The sequence below is a fragment of the Macadamia integrifolia genome, unplaced genomic scaffold, assembly GCF_013358625.1.
Source record: "Macadamia integrifolia cultivar HAES 741 unplaced genomic scaffold, SCU_Mint_v3 scaffold_110A, whole genome shotgun sequence".
Lineage (NCBI taxonomy): Eukaryota > Viridiplantae > Streptophyta > Magnoliopsida > Proteales > Proteaceae > Macadamia > Macadamia integrifolia.
Window position 1 is genome coordinate 156,076 of NW_024870616.1, and position 23,388 is coordinate 179,463.

At 37.6% G+C, this 23,388-nt stretch overlaps 2 protein-coding genes across 4 annotated transcripts; both read left to right on the plus strand.

The window, feature by feature from the left end:
• The first annotated feature begins 539 nt into the window (after positions 1-539).
• On the plus strand, positions 540-3,795 carry LOC122070784 (protein WHAT'S THIS FACTOR 1 homolog, chloroplastic-like). Of its 3 annotated transcripts, XR_006137973.1 has the most exons (3): positions 540-1,004; positions 1,553-3,321; positions 3,493-3,795. XR_006137973.1 is itself a non-coding variant. In XM_042634985.1 (2 exons), exon 2 carries the CDS (start codon positions 1,573-1,575, stop codon positions 2,845-2,847), a length of 1,275 nt encoding a protein of 424 aa, XP_042490919.1. In that variant the 5' UTR covers positions 540-1,000; positions 1,553-1,572; the 3' UTR covers positions 2,848-3,441. The 3 variants fall into 3 exon arrangements, 2 of the variants coding, with proteins under 2 accessions (XP_042490919.1, XP_042490920.1); XM_042634985.1 differs by lacking the exon at positions 3,493-3,795 and having other exon boundaries at positions 540-1,000; positions 1,553-3,441; XM_042634986.1 differs by lacking the exon at positions 3,493-3,795 and having other exon boundaries at positions 540-927; positions 1,553-3,441.
• LOC122070789 (ATP-dependent Clp protease proteolytic subunit 6, chloroplastic) lies at positions 3,027-23,353 on the plus strand. Its single transcript, XM_042634991.1, has 8 exons — positions 3,027-3,107; positions 3,477-3,550; positions 10,115-10,319; positions 10,491-10,556; positions 14,411-14,551; positions 15,817-15,870; positions 21,975-22,067; positions 23,053-23,353. Exons 1-8 carry the CDS (start codon positions 3,027-3,029, stop codon positions 23,098-23,100), a joined length of 762 nt encoding a protein of 253 aa, XP_042490925.1. The 3' UTR covers positions 23,101-23,353.
• The last annotated feature ends 35 nt before the right edge of the window (positions 23,354-23,388 follow it).

The window sequence follows — 23,388 nt, forward strand, 5'->3', positions numbered from 1 at the left end:
ATCAAATCATCATTTATTGGTATTTGATCATATTAGAACATCCAAAAGCCTCAATTGAATATGGTCATGTCACCTTAAACGACTTTATTGTAGTCCATAATGACAAACCGTTGCTATTGAAAAAAAAAAAGGAAAAAAGATTTTTTGCCATCTATATATATATATATATATATATATTTCAATTGTTCAAATATCAAATTTAATGGTTCATCTCAATAATATGATCCATCACTTGGTTTTTGCTTCAATTTTTCAACCATCATTGAATTTAGGGGAAAACTTTTCTCTCTAGTAACATGAATCCAACACCAGCACTAACATGGGTCAATGAGTGCCCATAGAATCGTTAATAAGAGTGAGATTTTTATTTTTATAGAAGGTTGAAGGGCATGTATTTGGGCGTAGGAGCCATGCTCCCAAACAGGCTCCTCTATCCCTTGAATTTAATAAATTTTTAAAACAATCTTCAATGGGAGAGAGTTGGACATGCCGCTAGCTTTTGATAAGCTGATGATATGCACTATTCATAGGATGATAGGCTCGGCATAGGAAGGCAGGGGTCTTTTCCAAAAGGGGTGGAGAAAGGAATAGACATGTTACTATGTTAGGAACCATGGCGACATGACCGCGTTTGCAGCCTTTTCTTGAACATATTGTGATGTTCAAGCATATTTGGGAAGCCTATGTCTCTAAGCTCGAGGGTGAAAGTTTAATGCTAAGTACAAAAGTGGAAAGCTTGAATTCGAATGTGGCATAGGCTCGAAATTTGGGAGTCGGAACAAGATTGGTCGAAAAGAAAACCCCAAATTGAAGAAACTTTATTTCTTCGTTTTCTCTATTTTTGAACCCTAGCTCATTGCCCCCTTCCTCTTCTACGTCTCTGTTCCCAGTTGACTGCAGCTACGGCCGGCGAGTTTACATTTAAGGGTATTGAGCCCCCTGCCTCGTTCATCTTCTCCAGCTACTTTCCCAGTTGATTGCTGCGGTGGCTCTCTTCTCTGCAAGTCTCTCTCTCTCTCTCTCTCTCCCCCCCACATTAGATATCTAGAATTTATTGCCATGTTTTGGAAGTCCTGTTACCAAGCTACAGTGAATACTATTTTTCTTCATTTAAGAAAAACCACCATAATTATATGCATTGTGATGATGATGCTTGAAAGTGATCGGTCTAATTGGTCACAAACTGAACCCTATAACATTGAGGCAGGATTCTAATGATCCAATCCAGTTGTCCATAGTAAAATTGTTCAGATGTTTAGGATTTTCTAAGGAGGATGTGATCTGTTGCCAGTTTAGAGGTTGGGTAACATGTTGAGGACTTCTAAGATCTAATTAAGCATTAACGACTGTTCTTTATAGGATACTTTCACAAGTGGCTTCTGTATGCTTTCACACACAAGGCTTTTATATGTTTCATCAATAGCCTCCAAAGTTTATGAACTGAATAAATGCTATGGATTTGTCTTTATTTCACGAGTAAATATTGCTTTTTATTTGATATTTTCCGTTCTTCAATTGTACCAGTGCTGAATTGGTTCATATTTTATCTCAGGTGAACAAGTGTGAGGAGGAATGCGTTTGTTCAATCGATCTTCCATTTCCTGTAATCTCATGAGCTCAAGAGTCTGGGCTCATCAGTGCGATTGGATTTCTGCAAAATGCTCACCGCTGTCTCTTTTAGTTGATGGGGATTGTAGGGTTAGGGTTTGGACCCAATTTTCTGTTTCCATTTCAAACCTTAAGGTTGTGTGGCGTAAGGATCATGATTTGGATGAGGCAATTGAAGATGACAAGGAATGGAGACTCTGTACCAAAGTTGTGAAGGAGGTTTTGAATGAACCTGGACAGGTTATTCCACTTCGTTACCTGGAGAAGCGAAGAGAAAGGTTGCGTCTCCAAGTTAAGGTCAAGACATTCCTCAGTAGATACCCTGGACTCTTCGATATCTACCTTGATCGGATCAAACCTAAAACTGAGCCTGTCCCATTCGTCCGTGCCAGCAATCGTCTCTGCCGGTTTCTGGAGGAAGAGAAGCATATCAAAGCTGAGAATGAGCATTTCTTGGTGGAGAAGTTGTGTAAATTGCTCATGATGTCCAAAGATAGAGTAGTCAGCGCCGATAAATTGGTTCACGTCAAGAGGGAATTCGGGTTCCCAGATGATTTCTTGTGTAGCATGGTGCCCAAATATCCACAATTATTTAGGTTGGTTGGGAGCCCTGGTGAGGGAAAATCATTTTTGGAATTGGTCTCCTGGAACCCAGACTATGCTCAGTCAGTTATAGAACAAAGAGCAGAGGAAGAGTCCAGGTTAACGGGGATCCGAGTCAGGCCTGCCTTTAACGTCAAGCTCCCTAAAGGTTTCTTCCTCAGGAAAGAAATGAGGGAATGGACCAGAGACTGGATGGAGCTTCCCTATATATCTCCTTATGCTGATGCTTCACAGTTGGATCAGGCTTCGCCTGAGATGGAGAAGAGGACAGTGGGACTTTTCCATGAGTTGCTTTCACTGTCCATCCTCAAAAGGATGCCTGTGCCAATATTGGGGAAGTTCAGCGAGGAGTATCGGTTCTCCAATGCATTCTCTGGTGTTTTCACGAGGCACTCAGGAATCTTCTATATGTCCCTAAAAGGTGGAATCAAAACTGCTATGCTTAGGGAAGCCTACCGGAATTCTGAGCTGGTCAGTCGCGACCCTTTGCTTGTTATTAAAGATAAGTTCATTGAACTGTTGGCTGAAGGGCGCCTTGAAAGAGCAGAACAACTAAGACTAAGGAAGGAAGCAGTTCAAAAGGATATGGAAATGGCGGCAATTAGGAATTTGGAAATATCACCTGACGGGGTATGATGAGGATCATTGAATATACAGTGCAACCTCACTTGCATGTTATGGGAGTCCTTGTTTGGTTATAAAAGACACTGCTTTTTCTTGGAATTTTCCTCTTGGAAAATCTTGCACTCGATCATGTACTCTAATCATCCTTTCTTCCTTCAAATATTGAGCAGCTCAATACTTGAAGTGTTGAAATGGGAAATGGTTTGTTTGAGACAGATCTTGACAAGGGATCTGAGGAGGTGCAGGAACACTTAAAGATGGATACAGCAAGAGTATGAGTAGAAGTTTCTTCCCCTGCTTCACAAAGAGCGCACCTGGTCTCAACCATCAACACTTTTTCAAAGCTTGAAGCCAGTCAAAATCTTCTACATGTGACGGTATTGGTTTCCCCCAAATGTGTCTGAGGTCTGAGACAATCAGGCTGATGGAGACAACCTCCAAATAGAAGGATCTAACGGAGATTCGCAGATTCTGATGGCTCCCAAAGTGTGTTCTTGTTCCTTATCATTATATGTATTAGTGTTATACAAGAAATAAATTCAATTCTCTGCCACCAAACTGATGTTATACTCCATTTTATAAAATGTTGATCTATATCTTGCTTGATTGTCTTCTCGGCACCTCTCTTGTGCTCACTTAAGGTTTTGGTTTTGCAAGGTGGTGGTGGTGGTGGTGGTGGTGCTTGCTGGTTAAGAACGCTGGTGAAGCACACACTGTCAGTTTGTCCCTGCCCCACTTGGGTTCTATAGCTAAGTACTGTCTATTGCTTGTCTATGGATTAAAACAATTTCCATGTCAATTAGTCAATTATCATATCATGTCGGGAGAAAAAGAGCTTAAATCTTTGGTGCCTGAATTTTTTCTTAGCCATAAAAGACTATATTTGCATTTCCCTTTTGTTCTATTAGGTTGTTTCTTATTATGCACTGTTGATTCATCTATTGCACATTTGTTATGTTCGTGTTGTTCATGTTCACTATGAGATGAAGTCATGTGTAAAGCTTGCATGAACTAAAAGATCATGTAGACGTAGGTCATAACACTTTATGGAATAGTCTTAGGGAATGTGTGGACTTTCTCGATGGAAGATAGTCTATTTACTCTAATGCCCGAATAGGCAGGTGATAGGGTGGTTTAGGTCATTGATCAGAGTGAGTTGATGATTCCAAAAGCAGGGGAGTACTAGGAAAAAGGTAAAAGGTAGGAGAGTTTTAGTAAATATAGGTCAAGTGTAAGGGAGTGAGTAAATTATATTGGGGTCATTTACTCAGTGGAGAACCTTGACCCAGGGTTTTCGGATGGTGTGCAGAGGTATCAGTAAATAGTGGACACTAATCATCAATTTTGTACAAAAAGGGACATTCAGAATCCTAGAAGTGTATGTATACTCTTTCTTCACCCCTTTTATTTTTTATTTTGGGGTAGAATCTCCCTTCACCTATGGTGCACATATTTTTTGCTCACGGAATAGATTTTGGATATGATCCTCTAAAGATTATGTTTTGTGGTGCATGGACTTTTTTGTTTTTGACTAAAACAAGAATCGAATCTCTAAAGGCAAAAAAATCACGGTACGTATGTGTAAACAAGGTTAATTAAACATTTTTCATAGATAGCCGTGGATTTAACCACATATAAACTAAATCGTTGAAACCCTTCTCTTTTATTTTAATGAACACTGGCTGTGACGGTGAAACAACATCCCAACTCCAAAACCTCATCCCTTGGTTTCCCGTCAGGTTCAGAGATTTGTTTATCAGAGGTTGTGAGCATTGCTATCAATCAAAAAATTATCTGCAAATTCAAATTATGGCTCTTTCAATAACAAAGAGATTTTTCGCAAGGGAAGCTATTAAAGAATATAGAGCGGATAACTCTTCCATTGATTCTCACCATAAACTAATGGAAATAGAGCTTCAAACTGTGAATCAATAACAACAGAATCAATAAGTTCAAAGGAAAATCTTTTGATCGTTTTAATGGATTATTTTTTGTCAGATAAAGACTTTGAGAAACCGTCTCTCAAAGGGAAGAAGTTGAAATGGTTACGAAGACTATCATTCCATCCTAAAAACATGGAATAGGTTACAATATAGAATACTAATTGATGGGTACGTACGTCCTCCCACCACTTACCCATTTATAAATACCGATTTAAAGTGAGAAATAAGTAATTAGATTTTTCAGCACACGATATAATTTGGTTGACTTTATTTCAGTTGACTATACATTTACTCAAAATTTTATGTTTTCTGTTCATCAAATTGAACTCCAACCATAGAGTTAGGGATGGGATCGGATGGGTTTTATTGAGTGAGTTGGATCAGTATTAGTCGGGATAGATATGAGTAGACTCCTAAATAGCACCTTTTTGTTAATTTTAATTTCTATTTATTTTTTCATTAACAAAAAACTTGTCCAATACAATTCTGCCGTGTTTGGATCGTTGTAGCTGAGCCGTGGCCAATGGATCGTATTGAACCGCGGATCCATTTCTAGTTTTTGGTTCATATGGTTTTATTTTGTGGCATGAAATGAATAGAAAAAAATAAAAATATTCAGTTTTTCTAGTTGTTTGTTTGTCTACATAAAAGAAAAGAAACAGAAATAATGGATATGATTTTCTTCACAATTTGAAATCACTTTGGGTATCAGGATCAAGGTATGGTTGAATTTAATTTCTCTCTTCTCAAAATTTGAAAATTTTGCAAAAATATGGGAGAGGGTTTCTCTAAGCAAGCGGCATAAGGGAATAACACACCAATAGAAAACGACGAAATAGTTTCGTACCCAAGGGCATTTCTTTTGTTTGTGCATGAGAGAGAGAGATTGACTGCTAATGTATTTAAATAACTTTTTCTCAAATTTTCTTTATTTGATATATTTTTTAGAAGATGTTCTCTCTAGGGGAGGTGCATGTCTCTCAATATCTCTCCTCTAAGGATTTGTCATTTCACATATGAGAGGATAGAAATAGAGGAATTTGGCTCGTCTCCAGAATTAATAGAGAATTGATGGATGAAGAATTGAAGATGAGCCAAATCCAAAATAGAGAGGTGTAAGGTACAACATGAGGACCCCCCACCTCTTTATATGAGAGTGTTGACATTTATATCTTCTCTTCTCATCACCACAATAGGCGCACGAGTGATACATAGTGAACATTTTAGTTTCTCCAAATGCACACATTACATATCTAGAAAATAAATTTGACATTACAAAGTGTAATGTGAACTCAAAAGATTTTTTTTCTTCTTTAAAGTAAAATATTTTTCAGCAAAAGTGTTGTGGGAGACAAAAAGAAAAAAAAACAATCTCCTCAATAGCTCAAAACAATAAAGAGGCATCTTAGAATCCTAAAACAAAAAAACAAAAATAAAGAGACATGATTCCATCCAATCAAATGAAGAAAAATCTTTCTTTAATTAAGGTTTTATGCACTGTTATGTATATGGATCCTACCTTCAACCATTAAACGAGAGAGAGGAGTATATGTTATTACACTTCTACCCCACCTCTATCCAAATTTCAATGGTGGAAAGGCACGATTGTATACATACATGATCATGCATAAAAATTAGATCCTTCAACTAAAAAAAAGGAAGTACTAGTTTTTTTCATACACAATTTAGTTCTATTGGCTTTATATATACTCAGAACATTTGTGTTTTTTGTTCACCCGAATGAAAAATTGCCTACTTATAGCTCATGGGCAGGATTTAAAAATTGGAATCAGATTTGTCAACTTAGTTGATTTTGATGTCAATCAACAGTGAGCAATCCCAATTGTGGTTGATTTGACATAATAAATTGTTAGTCCAAAAGCATAGAATGGCTGAGTTTCAGATCTTTGGTCGATTTTAGGGTTTTAGAACTAATTTCGATCCAATCCGTCTTCAAATCGATAAGAGATCAAATCATAATCGGCAAGGACTAATTTGATCCCTTGCATATATTAATATACTAATAATGATCCAGTGTTATGAATCCTTGTTTATGGAAGATTCTTCTCATGCATACTTAAAGAATGGAAGGACAATTTTTCCATTACATAATGTTTCATCCCATGAAAGGAAGGGACTCTCTCCTTTTAAGCGATGGAAGGACATTTTTTTTTTCTTCCTTTTAGATAAAGGAAACATGCCACTTTTGTATAGATTATTTTGTATCTTTTACAAATAATAATAAACAATGGGGTCTAAGTTGACACTCTTTCTTATTTTGAGAGTATAGGTCCCACGAATGATACCATTTTTCAATGATTGAAAGGTATGATCGCATATATACACCGTCGTGCATAAAAATTAGCTGCTTTCATTAAGAAAAGAATTATTAGTTTTTTTCCTACACAATATAGTTGTATTGATTTTACAAGTACTAAAATCTTCTTATGTTTTTTTCTTTTCTGTTCATCTTCGGTCACATGGGCACCGTTTAAAAAATTAGAATAAGATTAGTCAAATCAATTGATTCCAATTTGAATTGACTATGAATCAATCATGAATCTTGATTGCAATTGTTACTCTAAAGCTGTGTTTCATAGTCAAGAGAAGGAAAAAAAAAATTTGTTTGAGATACTCTTTGTGTTTTCATGTTTTAAACCAAGAGATGATTTTCTTTTTTTTTTAAATTTCTCAAAATTAAACCTTGGAAACTGTGTGAAGTTTTTTATTTGTTTGTATTGTAGTTTCTTACCTAGAAAAAAAAAGAAAAAAAAAGCCAAAAACACAAGAAAATGTAAGAAAATACAAAAAAATTTCTTTCTTCTAATGGTAGAGAAACATTCATATATATATATATATATATATATTTACCATTTCATTTATTTTCTTCTCTTTTTTCTAGATTCTTTTTTCTTTTCATTTCTTCTCTTGACTATCAAACACAGCCTCAAAGCCTTGTATTACTAAGTTTTCAAATCTGAGGCCTGATTATAGCATTTTTGCTTGGGTGAGTTTACATTTGGTATTTCTACCCAAAAAAAAAAAAAATACTTTTTTTTTTTTTGGGCAGTTAACACTGCAGGTGCCCCAAGCATGGAAAAATTTTGCCTATCATACTTTGTTTTGTGAAATTGCATCCATTAGATGGTGGAGAATTTGATTGAGAAGACCTTCAAAATTTAATAATGTGGACAATAAAAGATGTATTCATGTACACATGATTGAATCATGGCACTCACATAGAAATTCCTCTTTAATTCTGTAGTGTGTTCACTTTTTTCTTGGTATTGATTTTTTATATTATATTATATATATATATATATATATTTTTTTTTTTTTGGGGGGTAAACAATATCCAGAAGAATACGCTAAAAGGAATATTAAGTTGCTTGCCTTTACGTTTATCCATGGGATTGACAATGTCTCATCTATGTTTGACAAAAAAAAATCTGTATAAATTAGAGTTCTTACATCATTAGTATTCATCTAATAGAAATTCTATAATGGGGAACTAACTGTTCACACACCTCTAACATGCCAAAATTAGATACTTTAATTATTTATAATATTGTTGTCTCTCATTTGAGTAAATATGTGGATTTAATTAAAGATATGTATGAGGGCGTGGTGACTAGTGTGAGATTTGTAGGAGGTCAAGGCAATGAGTTCCCAATTACGATTGGGTTACGTCAGGGATCAGCCTTAAGCCCTTGTTTATTTGCACTTATCATGGATGATTTAACCAAGAAAATTCAAGGTGAGGTCCCATGGTGTATGCTCTTCGCAGATGATATCATTTTGGTGGATAAGACAAACACAAGGATTAATTGTAAGTTGGAGCTCTGGAGATCAGCCTTAGAAATAAGAGGTTTTAAGATTAGTAGATTGAAGACAGAGTTTATGATGTTACTTTAGTCACAATATGATGGATAATGATATGGTGAAATTGAGGAGAGAGATACTGTGAAGTGATTATCTTAGATATCTAGGGTCAACCATAAATAAAGATTGTGACATAAAGGATGATGTTTCACTGAGATTTAGATTGGGATGGATGAAGTGGAGAGTTGCGACCTAAGTGTTGTGCGTTTAAAGCTTATAGGAAATTTTTATAGGACTGTTGTAAGACCAGCTATTATGTATAATGGGGTGGAATATTGGGCAGTTAAGTGTCATGTAGAGAAGCTATATGTAGTAGAGATGAGGATCTTAAGATAGATGTGCGGCAAATCTAAGAAGGATAAAGTAAGGAATGAACGTATTAGAGATGATTTACGAGCTACCCCAATAAATGACAAGCTCTGAGAAAGTCGTTTGAGGTGCTATGGCCATGTTCAACCGAGGCTGGGGACGCCCTAATGTAGATATAGTTGCACTTACTAGGTTGGACCAGCATGACCGGCTGTGGAAGCCAAGGGCCAAGAAGAACCGGTCTAGCCCAAGGTTTTGGTTCAACAAGGGTTGAAAATAAAATTAGTAGTTACTTAGTATTTTATTTCATGCTTTTTACTTTCCAGGCTTGAACGTAGGAGTAGGATTTATTTCCTTGCTTTGGTTTCCATTTTATTGGTTGTTCCTTAGTTTAGGCTAGTTTCCATTTCAGCTAAGTTTCTAATTCTATGTCTTTATTTTCCTCTACATTGGATGTAACCGATGGACAAAGGAGAGTGACTTGATGAATGAGAAATTGGTTACAATTTTGTGCTTTGTGAAAGTTTGTGCTTTCCCTCTTTTGTCTACTACTCTGGTTTTCCTCTCTTTCCCTAAGGCTACCCCATCATGCCCTAGTAAGAAGGAGTGATCTGATTCCAATTGAAGGAGCTAAAAGAGTTAGGGGCAGGCCTAAAATAGCCACAGGAGAAGTAGTGAGGAGTGACATGCTTAGTCTAGGTCTTACCCCAAGTATGACCTTAGATAGAGCCGATTGGAGGGCAAGGATCCATGTACCCGACCCCATTTAGCTAAGATTTTCCTGACTTGCTGGGCTGTGCCTCTTTCCTTTTACTTCCATTTCTTCTTTTTGTTTTGAGCTTTGATTTCCCCATTTTTTTTTTTCGCATGGATCCATGTAGCTGACCCCATTAAGTTGGGATAAGGCTTAGTTTGTTGTTTTTGTTTATTCTCTGTTATTGATTAAAAAAAAATGATATAATTCACCTTTGTATTTCTAGCAATAAAAACAGTACAGTTATCTATGGTTTATTGTTGATATTAGACTTCTGATTCTTGTGCTTCTTCAATTTCTGATGTTAGACTTCATGTTGGAAATTTACTTCATTTTCCATTTGTTTAATTATTGATATTCTATTGAATAATTGCATTTCCTGTGTTTACAGTAACTATGCTCCAATAGAAGCCAAAAAGGGAAATCCGCCTATAATGCCAGCTGTGATGACACCAGGAGGACCTTTAGATCTTTCATCTGTGCTATTCAGGAACCGTATAATATTTATTGGACAGCCTATCAACTCCCAAGTGGCTCAACGAGTTATATCACAGCTTGTGACACTGGCAACTATTGATGAAGATTCAGATATCCTCGTGGGTTTTATTTCCTTACAATGTTATATTGTTTTTGTATTTTTTTGCATCTTGTACATTGGACTACATAGACCAGAATATGAGGAAATCTGTCCAAAGACCTTAGTTTCAGTTTATGCCATTGCCTTAATGAGTTTTTTCTTCTTATGGCTTAATGTTATCTCTTGTCAGGTCTACCTGAACTGTCCTGGTGGAAGCACTTACTCTGTCTTGGCAATTTATGACTGCATGTCCTGGGTAAAGTCGTAAAATTCATCTTTGAGTGCAATTTCTTTTAGCTTTATTACAATGCGTTAGGTGAACTTTTCATTGTTGCATATAGCATTGAAACTGTAACCGTTTCCTTAACTATGACCAGTCTATTTTTCTTGTATGTTTTTATTTTTGGGATTTTTGTGATATCTCAGTTCTTTCAAAACCTCCTTGTAAAGTGCCTACTGCCCACCATACACAGAAACTAAACATTAATTCACCGCTGATGATAGTTCAAAAATTTTTAGTGACATATGTAAAGTGCCTACTGCCCACGCCTACCATTTCTCCTTTGTGGCTTACCAGGAATTTTATATTTCCGAGAAATTTTGACTCATTTCTGCGAAAATTTGAACATTGACGCCCATCTATCAAAGCAAGATTTTGACGAAATTTTGACTCATTCACTCTCTTTCGCCTGACTGCTCCAGAAGATCAGAAATGCTAGAAAACCTTAAATTTTGGCAAAATATTTTATTTTGCTGCTGCTGAATCAAGGCTTGGTGGTCAACTGTGGAACATTTACTGCCACATTTGGGTGGATTTAAAAAATCATTTGGTCAAATCTTCCCTAATTTCAAATTTATAGGGCTTTTGTGATGGACTTTGAGAGGTTCTTCAGGCAGAGGATGACAAGGCCATCATATGTTATAGAGTCCGAAGCCGAAGGATCACTTTGTTCCCCCCCCCCCCCCAATCTAATGATTCAAACATGTATAGTCATGCTTATGCTTAAACAGGTACTCATTGAAGTTTCATGGAAAACTTCTACTTTTTGAGCACCAAAATGAGCATTCGTATTTCGCCGAAATGGTAATTTTTTTATTTTCACAAAAAATAGACCAATATTTTTTTGGGATTTTGGCCATTTCACCTAAACATTTTGGTTTCGGTAGGGGGTCAGTATCCCATCAAAGCCTGAAAATTTTAACCTTGCTGCTGATGTGGTAATGTTTGAATTAGATGGTTTGAGCCAGTTTCTGAGATGCAGCACATTGAGGTCATATCTCAAACTTTTCTTTTCTGGAACATATGCTTATTTGGATAGTTTAATAGATTTACTCTAAAAATGGCTACAACCTTCTACATCACATATTCAGCGCAACGGAGGCAAAAACATTGGGTTGAAGAGTTTTTTTTTTTTTTCCTCAGTTACTTTAGTATTTTAGGATGTGTGGGATATTGTGATGATGTGCCAAGAGGAAGTTAGAGTGGTGTTTAACCAGATGTAACGACAATCAATTAGTCGATTAGGCTAGATTTATAGAAATTGGGGCTGATTGAATAGGTTTGAGGAGGGTTTTTGTGCCGGAAATTATTTTTGAAAATCCCAATACTAGGTTTGAAAAATCAGTAGAGAAAATAAGGATTTTATATGGTTTTGCTCAGGATTTGAGTATTTCTGCACCATGTTTTTATATGTAAATGTCATATATTTATGTAATTATATATTTATAATATGCTTGTGAGGCTAATGTTCAATAATTGTGAGGTTTTATGCCTCATGGTTTTGCGTAAAATGCCTTTCATCGTGCCTTAAATGTTTGAAAATGTTGTACTAGAGTAACTAGATGAAATAAAGTATTTTCGGAAAATCATTTAGCTCTGTTAAGAATGTACCCTGTGGACAAGGTGTTATGTGCACCACGATATGTTGTTTTCTCCTCTATCATGGTGTGTGGCTTGGACCAAGTTAGATTACATTAGGTATGTTTTTCTCTAGTTTCCTTATTAGACTAGGTTTCTGTTTCTTTGTTATTTTCCTTTTCTAATTTGACCTCTCTCTTATTGATAAATTGGGACGTAATGGGAAGGGAGAATACATCTCATGATACTGCTGAATTAGCAGTCTCGCCTCCCCTCTCTCCTGTTCTTCTTCAGCCTTTCTCTTCTTCTTGTTCTTTGGTTAGTTACTAGTTTATAGATTCTGGAATTGTAACAAGCTCCAATAAGTCATTCTCTCTGAATGGATTTGGATGTAAGGGGTCTTAGTTTTACAACTTTTAATATGGATATGCCGTATGCTTACCGATGGTCAGATTTGAATACATTATTGAGTTTGGGTTTATGTTACGAGTGTGGTGAGTTGTGTTGCCTACTTGTGGCTGCAGTTATTCTTCTCCTCGATTCTTTTCTTTCTTTTTCTTCCTTGTTTCCCCACCAACCCTATTTCCTTTCGGTAAATCCCCAAGCTTTCTATTTGCTATTTCTCTCAGTTTCTCTTTTTTCTCCCTTACAGAGTTTGTTTCTGTTATACCCCCAGACTATTCTAAAATTCCAGAAAAGTCTTAATATATTCCAATTTTAAATCCCAGTTTAGTCCTTCACTTCAAGTTTTATTTACAGTTTAGTTTCAGTTCTATTTTCCATACCTAAAGATGTCTTGAATTATTCTTGGAAGTTATCCTGCTCTGAAGTTTATAATAATTTTTGTGATACCTTATATCACATAATGGAATTCATGGAAAGTTCAATCATATTCTCTTGTGTGGTGGCAATGCCGATCAATTCTTTGGTCAACAAATAACCTGTTTAAGGGTCTCAATGGGATAGTACTGGTACTTCAGTAATTATCATATACTAATAAATACAGTATTTTTAGATGGAACCTTGCATTACTCTCCGTTTTTTTATTTCATTGAAGTTCTATGGTGACCACCCTAATTGATATACATAAAGGGTAGGGCCAGCCACATACATGCCCACATGCAAGGGAGTCCAATCCACATCTGATGGGCTTATCTGTACAATTTTCTATGCCACAATTTCTGCCCTGAATGATTAGATGGATTTAGACATAATCTGCTGTATGCATTTGCGTGGTCAAAAAGATATGGGAATTGTGTGGTGATGCATACTAGGATGAGATTTCCATCCTCTAATAGTAAATGTAAGAAGTGATGACTGAATGGGAACCTTATTGGCCATTTTGGTCCAAAAAAGATTTGAATCAGAAGGTAGGGAGAGGATAAAATGTAAACTTGCGTGGATTCTCATTTTTTGTTTTCCATTGGAACATCTAGTTTTGGGGGGAATGAATATTTGATCCGACTGTGGGTCATAAGCTGCCAGGAATCTGTTAAATGCTTTAGGAAAAAGCCTATAACTTTGGTATTTATAAACTTCTGACTGGGTCTAAGGCCTTATAAGTGGTGGTCCAAAACAAATTATGGTTATTCCAAGGTGTATGTCTTGTCCCGGCTGATGGAACATTAGATTTTGCGTTTAACTGAATATTTAGGGAGTTCCATTGGTCCGAGATGTTGATAGGTGGCTTAATGTAAGTATGGACTATGTTTCTGGATTTTATGCATTTAATGTCTTTGTCACTTGTTGACAAAACTTTTTAATTGGGAGGGTTTTTTCTTAAAAAATTGTGATTTCCCTAATGCAACCCATTACTGTTCAAAAAAGAAAAGGAGGGGGATCTTGTACATCAGTACATCTAATGCAATATTCCACCCATATTTAATGTTCAGAATTTCAGATATTGTATGCATTGACATTTGTGTCACTAGTTCACATGACTATTTTTTTTTCTTTTTTGGGCCGGGGTGTGGGTGGGTGGGTTGGCATCTTAAAAAAATGGGGAAATTGCTTATATCTATGATTCTACAATATAATAAAATTAATTGCAAAAAACAAGTAGGTTTGACTTTGTTTTACACTTTGTCTTGTAACCTACTTCTTATGTAAATCTTCTCCTTATCTCGTACATCTAGGAAATTGGCCCTAAAAAAATTGTGATTACCGTAATGATAACCGTTACTGTTATATTTTGGGGGGAAAATGCGTTTTTGTACATCTAATGCCATCTTCTGCCCATCTTTAATGTTCAGATAAAGCCCAAAGTAGGCACAGTATGTTTTGGAGTAGCTGCAAGCCAAGGAGCACTTCTTCTTGCGGGTGGAGAAAAGGGGATGCGATATGCAATGCCAAATGCACGCATTATGATTCATCAACCACAGAGCGGGTGTGGGGTAAATATTCACTCTTGATCCAACGGATTGCTATGCGTGTAAACATTGACATTGGTTCAACTTAAGGCTGAGGATTGTGATATGATAAAAAAAATGTCGTTCATATATATTTTTCTTATACATGTTTCTGTTTGTCTGCCAACCGCTTAGTACTTCTGTTTACTGCCAATGGGGAGCAGGAAGAAGCCATTCTTCCACCATTTATATGCTTGCAATTTTGGAACAACATTTGGTCTCACCAAAATGTATGTCCTTACTATGAAAAATGACTTCATAGATGATTCTAACACATTCCATCTAATAATTTGATTACAGCTGACATATATGTACTTGAATTAGGAAATCCTACTCTAGCTCAATAATTTACTAAACTTATTTTAGACCCTTGTCCATGGAAACTGAAAATTTTAGAACTCTCTAAAACAAAAAAATCATCTGATTCCTATGCCTCTAATTAACTATAGACCAAAACCCAAAACTAAATTAAATCCAAGCTCACCCATATTAAACCATTACATATCTGAAATCCCAAACCCATAATTAAAAGAAAAGCCCATGGTGGATAACTACTATATCCTTATCCTTTTAAGGAGCTCTTCTATCTTCTTCTCTGCTTTGCCACTGAAGTGCCACTTTCATTCAAAGTCTGCACCTCATCTTCAACAGGATCATTGTACTCGGAAGCATTTCTTTTGGGAACCATCCTCATTACTGAACTTGTCCTTATATCCCGGCCTTTTTCGCAGCCTTGTAAGCCTCAGCTCTCTGCTTTTGCTCTCTAACTGATATATTTTATAGCTCATCAGCCTCTTCATTGATATCATTATTGGCAAATATGCTTTGATCTTTGTGGAGTCAAAACAACAGCTCCACCTTCTATTACTTTACCAAGAAGAGAAGAAATTTAACTCCAGCTAGATCCTTGGCACTGCCAAGCTGCACCCTTGTCTTCACTCCCTTGATATCAATTGTGTCCTTGCTCTGTGAAAACCTCAGAAAGGTGTAAGGCTTTCTCTTTTTCAGAATTCCTTCTGTCCTCCAGCTTATGGCTCTTATTAATCCATGCTAAATCCTCCAATGTATCTTCAGATTTCTTCTTCTTCTCTCATTTTCAAGATATTTTGTTAATGCTCCATGCCTCTGGTTTCACTATCTTCATGTTCAATTTCCTTCCATTGCAGAGTAACATTTCTGTCATTCACCCTATGTTTTTAACTTCTCATCTTTACTCTAGAATATAAATCTTGTGCATTGTTTGTGTGTAGGGTCATGTGGAGGACGTGAGACGCCAAGTCAATGAAGCTGTTCAATCTCGTCATGTAAGATGTTTTTGCTTTTTGAAATATATGTAGTTGCATGCTTCTAATGATTGATGATTTAAGCAATTTTTTCGTCCATTTTTCAACTTTTAGCTGATTATGGTTGTCTCCTATTGCACGGTCGCTTGTGTAAAAGTCAATATTAGACATTTTTTGGTCAAGCTGAAGCTTGTTTTGACTGACTCTAGGTTCCAGTTTGGAACTCTCTGTTGTGCACGTATTGCCACGTATAGAATAGTTCTCAGAATAAGGTGGTAATTGGAGTTAAGTTAGAAGTCTTAAGTGAAGTTGAGTTAGGAGTCTTAAGTCTTACTACTAATGGGGGTGGTTATTATTTGAATAAGTCTTTGTAATGGGTTATGAGTCCGAGTCTTAAGCAAGAAATGTGGGGCTGTTATCATTGTGGGTAAGGTGATCGTTTCATCCAATGTGAACGTTGCAATGAGGTGGCGGTTCATCCATAGAGTATGGGAAGTAGCTGCTAAATCAAAGTAGTGTTTGTAGGAGGTATCAGTTTAGTACGTTGCTATTTATTTGGTATTGAGTTTGTAATGAAGGCATGAAAAATTATCTATCAAGCTTTGGCTTAGATTATTGGAGGCTGGTTCCCTCGAAGAACCAAATTATCAACTTGCATATCTCTTTCTTTTACTTGCCAAGATAGGGAAGAACAAACAGAAAGGGGTAATTCGAGAGTTAAGACAGTTGGCTCGGGAAAACATTCTCGACCAAAGCGAGTCATTAAGGAGTTGCACTAGGTCCTCGGGCCGAGTTCTTAACAAAATGGTATCAGCGCCAGGCTCCACCGAGCAACGGCTCGGACAATTGGAAACCGATATGGGTAACTTGGCAATGACACAGGATCAGAAATTTAAGGAGATGATGGACTCAATGCAACAACTCTTTGTGGCCGTCAATACAAGGTTGGACAATGTGTCGGGCAACAGAGAGCATGGGGAGCCCTCTCACAATCAGCCACGTCAAAATGGGGGTCACACTCATGGCGGCAACTACCCGGGGACAACAAGTGGAACTGTTGGATCATATCTTCCCAATATGGTGAAGATAGATTTTCCTCGATTTAACGAACAAGAGGATCCTATAAGTTGGATTTGCCGTGTGAGCAATTTTTGACTTCCACCATACGATCGAGGAAGAGAAAGTTTCATTGGCTGCCTTCAATTTGGAAGGTGATGCACAAGTATGGTTTCAACTCATGAAAGAAGAGCAAGGAACTATTCCATGGCAGACTTTTAAGGAGGCACTTCACGTGAGGTATGGTCCAACTCAATTCCAAGATTTTTTTGGAGACCTAACCAAGTTACAGCAAGTAGGAACAGTTAAAGAATATCAAACCCAATTCGAAAGGTTGCTGATTTGGGCGGGTCGATTGACACAAGAACAACAAGTGGGTTGTTTTATTAGTGGGCTCAAGGATAGCTTGAAGGTGGATGTCCAAGCTTGTAAACCCATGAGCTTGTTAGCTGCGATTGGGCTTGCCCGCCTTTATGAGGCCAAGATTCAATCTATAAAGCGTGCAGCACCAACGGAGCCGAGAAAGATCTTCACAAACCCACCCAGTTCAAGTCGCTCCACCATGCCAATCAAAAAAATGTCACCAACTGAATTAAGCGAATGACGATCTAAGGGCTTGTGCTTCAACTGCAATGAGAATGGAACCCCGGCCACCGTTGTAAAAAGCTCTTTTTAATTGAAGGAATGGGATCAGAAGGTGAGGAAGATGAGGTTGCTGTGAATGAAGAATCAGAAGACGAAGTGCCAGAAATATCTATCCATGCCATCTCAAGAGCACGGAATCCTCAAACCATGCAAGTCCAAGGGAGGTTGGGTAAAAAAAGGGTAACTTTTCTGATTGATTTGGGTAGTACCCACAATTTTCTAAATACTCATATCGCTAACAAAATGGGGTTGGTTCCTAATGGTGAAGGAGAATTTGAAGTTGCAGTGGCCAATGGGGAAAAGTTGAGAAGCTCAGGACGTTGCAAGGGGGTGAATATCTTTATCTATTACTGTTGGAGGGATACGACGTTGTCCTAGGAGCCCAATGGTTGAGCACATTGGGTCCGATTTTATGGGACTTCACAAAATTGAGAATGTCATTCAACATGGGTGGACAAATGGTGGAGCTACGTGGATTGAAATCACCTACAAATAAAGTAGTGGATGGAGCTGAATTTGAAAAGGAATTTCAAAAAAAAAAAGAAGGGCACTTACTCCACATTTATTCACTATCATTGCATGACAATCATGATACTGAATTGTCTCATTCTCATACTTCTAATGGTTGTACTAATTCCAATTTTCAGCAGCTATTGCAGTCTTATGAGGACGTGTTCCAAGAGCCAAAGGGACTTCCTCCTCAGCGTGCTCAAGATCATAGAATCCCGTTAAAGGAAGGAAGTGGCCCGGTCTCTGTCCGTCCTTACCATTACCCTCATTTCCAAAAGAATGAGATTGAGAAGGTAGTGGCAGATTTATTAAAGACAGGCGTAATTCGTCCAAGCACTAGTCCATATTCTTCACCCGTCTTGCTCGTTAAGAAACAAGACATCTCATGGCGTATGTGCGTGGATTACAGAATGCTTAACCAGTCAACAGTGAAAGATAAATTTCCTATGCCTATGATCGACGAATTGTTGGACGAGTTACATGGGGCTAATTATTTTACTAAACTCGATTTAAGATCGGGTTATCACCAAATTCGCATGCACCCGGGGGACGTTGAGAAGATGGCATTCCGCACGCACCATGGGCACTATGAATATTTGGTGATGCCATTTGGATTGACGAATGCCCCTTCAACTTTTCAAGCTCTAATGAATTCTATTTTCAAAGAGTATCTCCGTAAGTCTTTATTGGTGTTTTTGGACGACATTTTAATTTATAGTAAGACTTGGGATGAGCATTTGGAGCATGTGAGAAATATTTTTTCTATTTTGAGATCTCACCAATTGTATGCAAAAAGAGAAAAATGTAGTTTTTGTCAAGCATAGGTGAAATACTTGGGGCACATTATCAGTAATGAAGGAGTGTCAGTGGACCCAGAAAAGATAACAGCAATGCTTGAGTGGCCCAAACCGCAATCTGTGAAGGCATTACGGGGATTCTTGGGATTGACTGGCTATTACCATAAATTTATCCAACATTATGGGAAAATCGCCGCTCCACTTACCAGCATGTTAAAGAAGGGAGGCTTCAACTGGGAGCCACGATCTGAAGAAGCCTTTGCGGCACTTAAACAAATCATGATGCAAACTCCTGTTTTGGCACTTCCAAATTTTTCTAAACCATTCGTGATCGAGTGTGATGCTTCTGGATTGGGCATTGGAGGAGTTTTGATGCAAGGAAACCGGCCAATAGCTTTCTTTAGTCATGCATTACACGGTAAAAATTTATTTTTATCTACTTATGAAAAAGAAATGCTAGCATTGGTCCTCGCAATCCAACGATGGAGGCATTATTTATTGGGCCAACAATTTATTGTGAGAACAGACCAAAGAAGCTTGAAGTATTTATGGGATCAAAAGATTACCACACCGGCCCAACAAAAATGGCTAGTCAAGTTAATGGGTTATGATTTTTTGATTTCTTACAAAGCTGGGAAGGAAAACGTGGTGGCAGACGTGCTTTCTAGGAGAGATGAAAAGGGAGAAAATTATGCTATCACCAGCCCCGTTCCACGCTGGGTTGACCCAATCCGAGAAGAAGTGGAGAATAATCCAGAATTGCAGGAAATTAAGAAACGAATACAAGAAGGGGAAGCGGTGGGACCGTGGAGTTACCGTGAGGGGGTTTTGTTTTTTAAAAACAAAATCTATTTGTTGGCAGATTCTCTCCTAATTCCTACCATTGTGGAGGAATTCCACTCAAGCACCCATGAGGGTTATCTCAAAACTCTCCAACGGATAAAATCTGTTTTTTATTGGAGTGGAATGAGGAGAAAAATCAGGGAACATATCAAGCAGTGTGATACGTGTCAACGGCATAAATGGGAGAATACTTTACCTGCGGGTTTACTCCAACCACTTCCAATCCCTACCTAGGTATGGACTGATATTTCCATGGATTTTATAGACGGACTCCCAAGTTCAAGGGGAAAATCTACAATATTCGTGGTGGTAGATCGGCTTTCAAAATTTGCACGTTTCTGCCCTATCTCCCATCCATATTCAGCCACCTCAGTGGCCCAATTATTCTTTGATCAAATTTTCAAATTGTATGGAATGCCTAAGACTATTGTTTGTGATAGGGACCCAGTTTTCACTAGTCAATTTTGGAAAGAATTGTTCCATTTGCAGGGTACAAAATTCAATTTTTCATCGGCATATCACCCTCAAACGGACGGACAGACTGAGGTGGTCAATCGGACAGTGTAGATGTATTTGCGGTGTTTTACTGGTCATAAGCCTAAGGAATGGGTCCGATGGATCCCTTGGGCTGAATATTGTTATAATACCAGCGTACATTCTGCGACGAAGAAAACGCCTTATGAAGTAGTCTATGGTCGTCCATCCCCGACACTATTATCGTACATCCCTGGGACGACTCAAGTGGATTCGGTGGATAAAGAGCTCAAGGATCGTGAACAAGTTCTCAAACAACTTCAGGAGCAATTACAGGTGGCACAAGCTCGAATGAAAATGATGTATGACAGTCACCATACAGACAGGTGCTTTGATGTGGGAGATTTCGTGTTCCTACGCCTCCAACCATATCGACAAACTTCAGCGGTACTTCGAAGGAACCTCAAGTTATCGCCACGCTATTATGGACCATTTCAAGTACTTGAGAAGGTGGGCCAAGTAGCGTACAAGCTTCGGTTGCCACATGGGTCAAAGATCCATCCAGTGTTTCATGTATCGTGCCTTAAGAAGAAGGTGGGAGAAGGTGCACAAGTACAAAAGGAGTTGCCTGAAATTTCAGAGATAGAAGATGCCATGGTCGTTCAGCCTCAAGCTTTGTTGGATCGCCGAGTACGAAAAAGACGAGAGGAGGTGCTAGTACATTGGACGGGGTTGGCGCCTGCAGAAGCAACGTGGGAAAATTGGGAAAATCTAAAGATGAGATTCCCTAAAGTCACCCTTGAGGACAAGGGTATAATTTAGGGGGAAGGACTGTTGTGCACGTATTGCCACGTATAGAATAGTTCTCAAAATAAGGTGGTAATTAGAGTTTAGTTAGAAGTCTTAAGTGGAGTTGAGTTAGGAGTCTTAAGTCTTACTACTAATGGGGGTGGTTATTATTTGAATAAGTCTTTGTAATGGGTTATGAGTCCGAGTCTTAAGCAAGAAATGTGGGGCTGTTATCATTGTGGGTAAGGTGACCGTTTCATCCAATGTGAACGTTGCAATGAGGTGGCTGTTCATCCATAGAGTATGGGAAGTAGCTGCTAAATAAAAGGAGTGTTTGTAGGAGGTATCAGTTTAGTACATTGCTATTTATTTGGTATTGAGTTTGTAATGAAGGCATGAAAAATTATCTATCAAGCTTTGGCTTAGATTATTGGAGGCTGGTTCCCTCGAAGAACCAAATTATCAACTTGCATATCTCTTTCTTTTACTTGCCAAGATAGGGAAGAACAAACAGAAAGGGGTAAGCCGAGAGTTAAGACAGTTGGCTCGGGAAAACATTCTCGACCAAAGCGAGTCATTAAGGAGTTGCACTAGGTCCTCGGGCCGAGTTCTTAACACTCTCATTGTGAATTTATTTTAGTTACCGTCCTATGAGCAATTCTGCTTGTCAAATTTGTTCTAGAAATTTCTATTCTAAGAGTCACTTGGAAACTCGAGGTGCCATGATGAAACCCTGCTATTCATATTTTTATTATTTTTTCTCAACAATTAACATTGCCTGTCAAATTTTGTCCCGGAAGTCTTAGTTGTTGGTTGAGTGAATCCACATGGAATCCAAAAGAATTTTGAATTAGTTGAGCTTTTAGATATTATTATTTTCAGTTAGTTACACAGTAAAAAAATTTTGTATGCAATTCAAACAATGCTGAACTAAGTTTGAACTTAAACCTTTATCAAGATTTCAAGATTCTTCTTCTGTCCTGTTTTAGCCTTCTCTTAATTTTGTTGCAGAAAATTGACAAGATGTATGCTGCTTTTACTGGTCAAACTCTTGAGAAAGTGCAGCAGTACACTGAGAGGGATCGTTTTCTCTCATCTTCAGAGGTAATCATGTTCTGCACCTGATGATAGTATGTTGTGGTTACTTTGAGGAAATTTAAGGTTTCTGTTGAAGGCAAGTGGTACATTTTTACTGCATGGTCTGAATTCAATTAGATTACTTATTTATGAGCTCAGAATTCTTTTGGACATACCATCCTTAATGAAACGTAAGTACAAGAAGTCAAACCGCCAGAGGTTGGTTTTGAAGTTTGAATGTATGTATATAACCATGTGATTCTTAACTTGCAAAACCAACCAGTGATTTGATAATTTACTATATAATTAATTGTTGTGGATTTGACAGTACTATTGGAAAAAATAAAAATAAAAAAACTTGAAACAAAAGGACAGATGATGAGTCAGTAGATATAGTGTTATATTACTTTGTTACCATCATGAGGCCTATTTTCTTGCCATGTGGCAGACTTGATGGCTGTATCTGGGTCCATTGATAGAGGACATACACCCATATCACTGTCAACAAAAATTCCATGTGATTACCGAGTACATGGAATCTAGTGTCATTTGTGTAAGTTTGTATCACTTTTAGTTTTGGGCCAAAACTTGACTAGTGAAGTTATTGATTTGGCTAGTCGTGATGGACAATAAAATTGAATAAGATCATGAGCATGATATATCAAATCACTCCAATTTTAAATGTATGCAGATCAGATCTCCCCCTTCCCCTGGTTCGCAGTCAGATCTTATTGTAGTTGAAATGTCCACATCTGAACAATTCCCAAACTTGATCATGATAGAATCCATTGACAACCTTAATTAGGAATCCATCCAGAGGTTCTCCTTGGTGTATAAAATTTGTCCTGGGAGATGTCCTAAGTAGGACTTTATACAAATGTGGACCATGCCCTCCTTTATGATTTATACCATCTGGTAGCTTTTCCAACATGAACCTCATGGGAACTGAGTGATGTTTATTTCTCTATAGGCATACTGATTATTAGTACTCATTCTTTTGCTGCCTGGGCAGGCTTTGGAGTTTGGTCTCATCGATGGTGTGTTGGAGACGGAATACTAAATTCAGAGGTGGGGATGAATCCAAGCTTTCGAAGGCACTGCATTCTTCATTGATCTTCTTTTCTTAAATTTTCAAACAAGGTGCAATGTAGTGATTTCAACCTGTACCTGTGAATAATATTATTCTGATTTTTTTTTTTGTACAATATTGATATTGCTTGGGTTTATAGGGTCGTAAAATCAGGCTGAAACTCCCATTATCTAGATTGTGGAATCCTGTTATTCTTAATCCATTCTTGCTTTGTTTTGATGCATTTCACTGTTTTGTTGTCCTAACCTAGTGGAGGGA

Bases quoted from the DNA above. Each gene is read 5' to 3' on its own strand.
- LOC122070784 (XM_042634985.1), top strand. From the start codon at position 1,573: ATGCGTTTGTTCAATCGATCTTCCATTTCCTGTAATCTCATGAGCTCA.
- LOC122070789 (XM_042634991.1), top strand. From the start codon at position 3,027: ATGGGAAATGGTTTGTTTGAGACAGATCTTGACAAGGGATCTGAGGAG. The intron at 3,551-10,114 runs GTCAGTTTGTCC...CTGTGTTTACAG, and splicing joins ACGCTGGTGAAGCACACACT to TAACTATGCTCCAATAGAAG. The intron at 22,068-23,052 runs GTAATCATGTTC...CTGCCTGGGCAG, and splicing joins GTTTTCTCTCATCTTCAGAG to GCTTTGGAGTTTGGTCTCAT.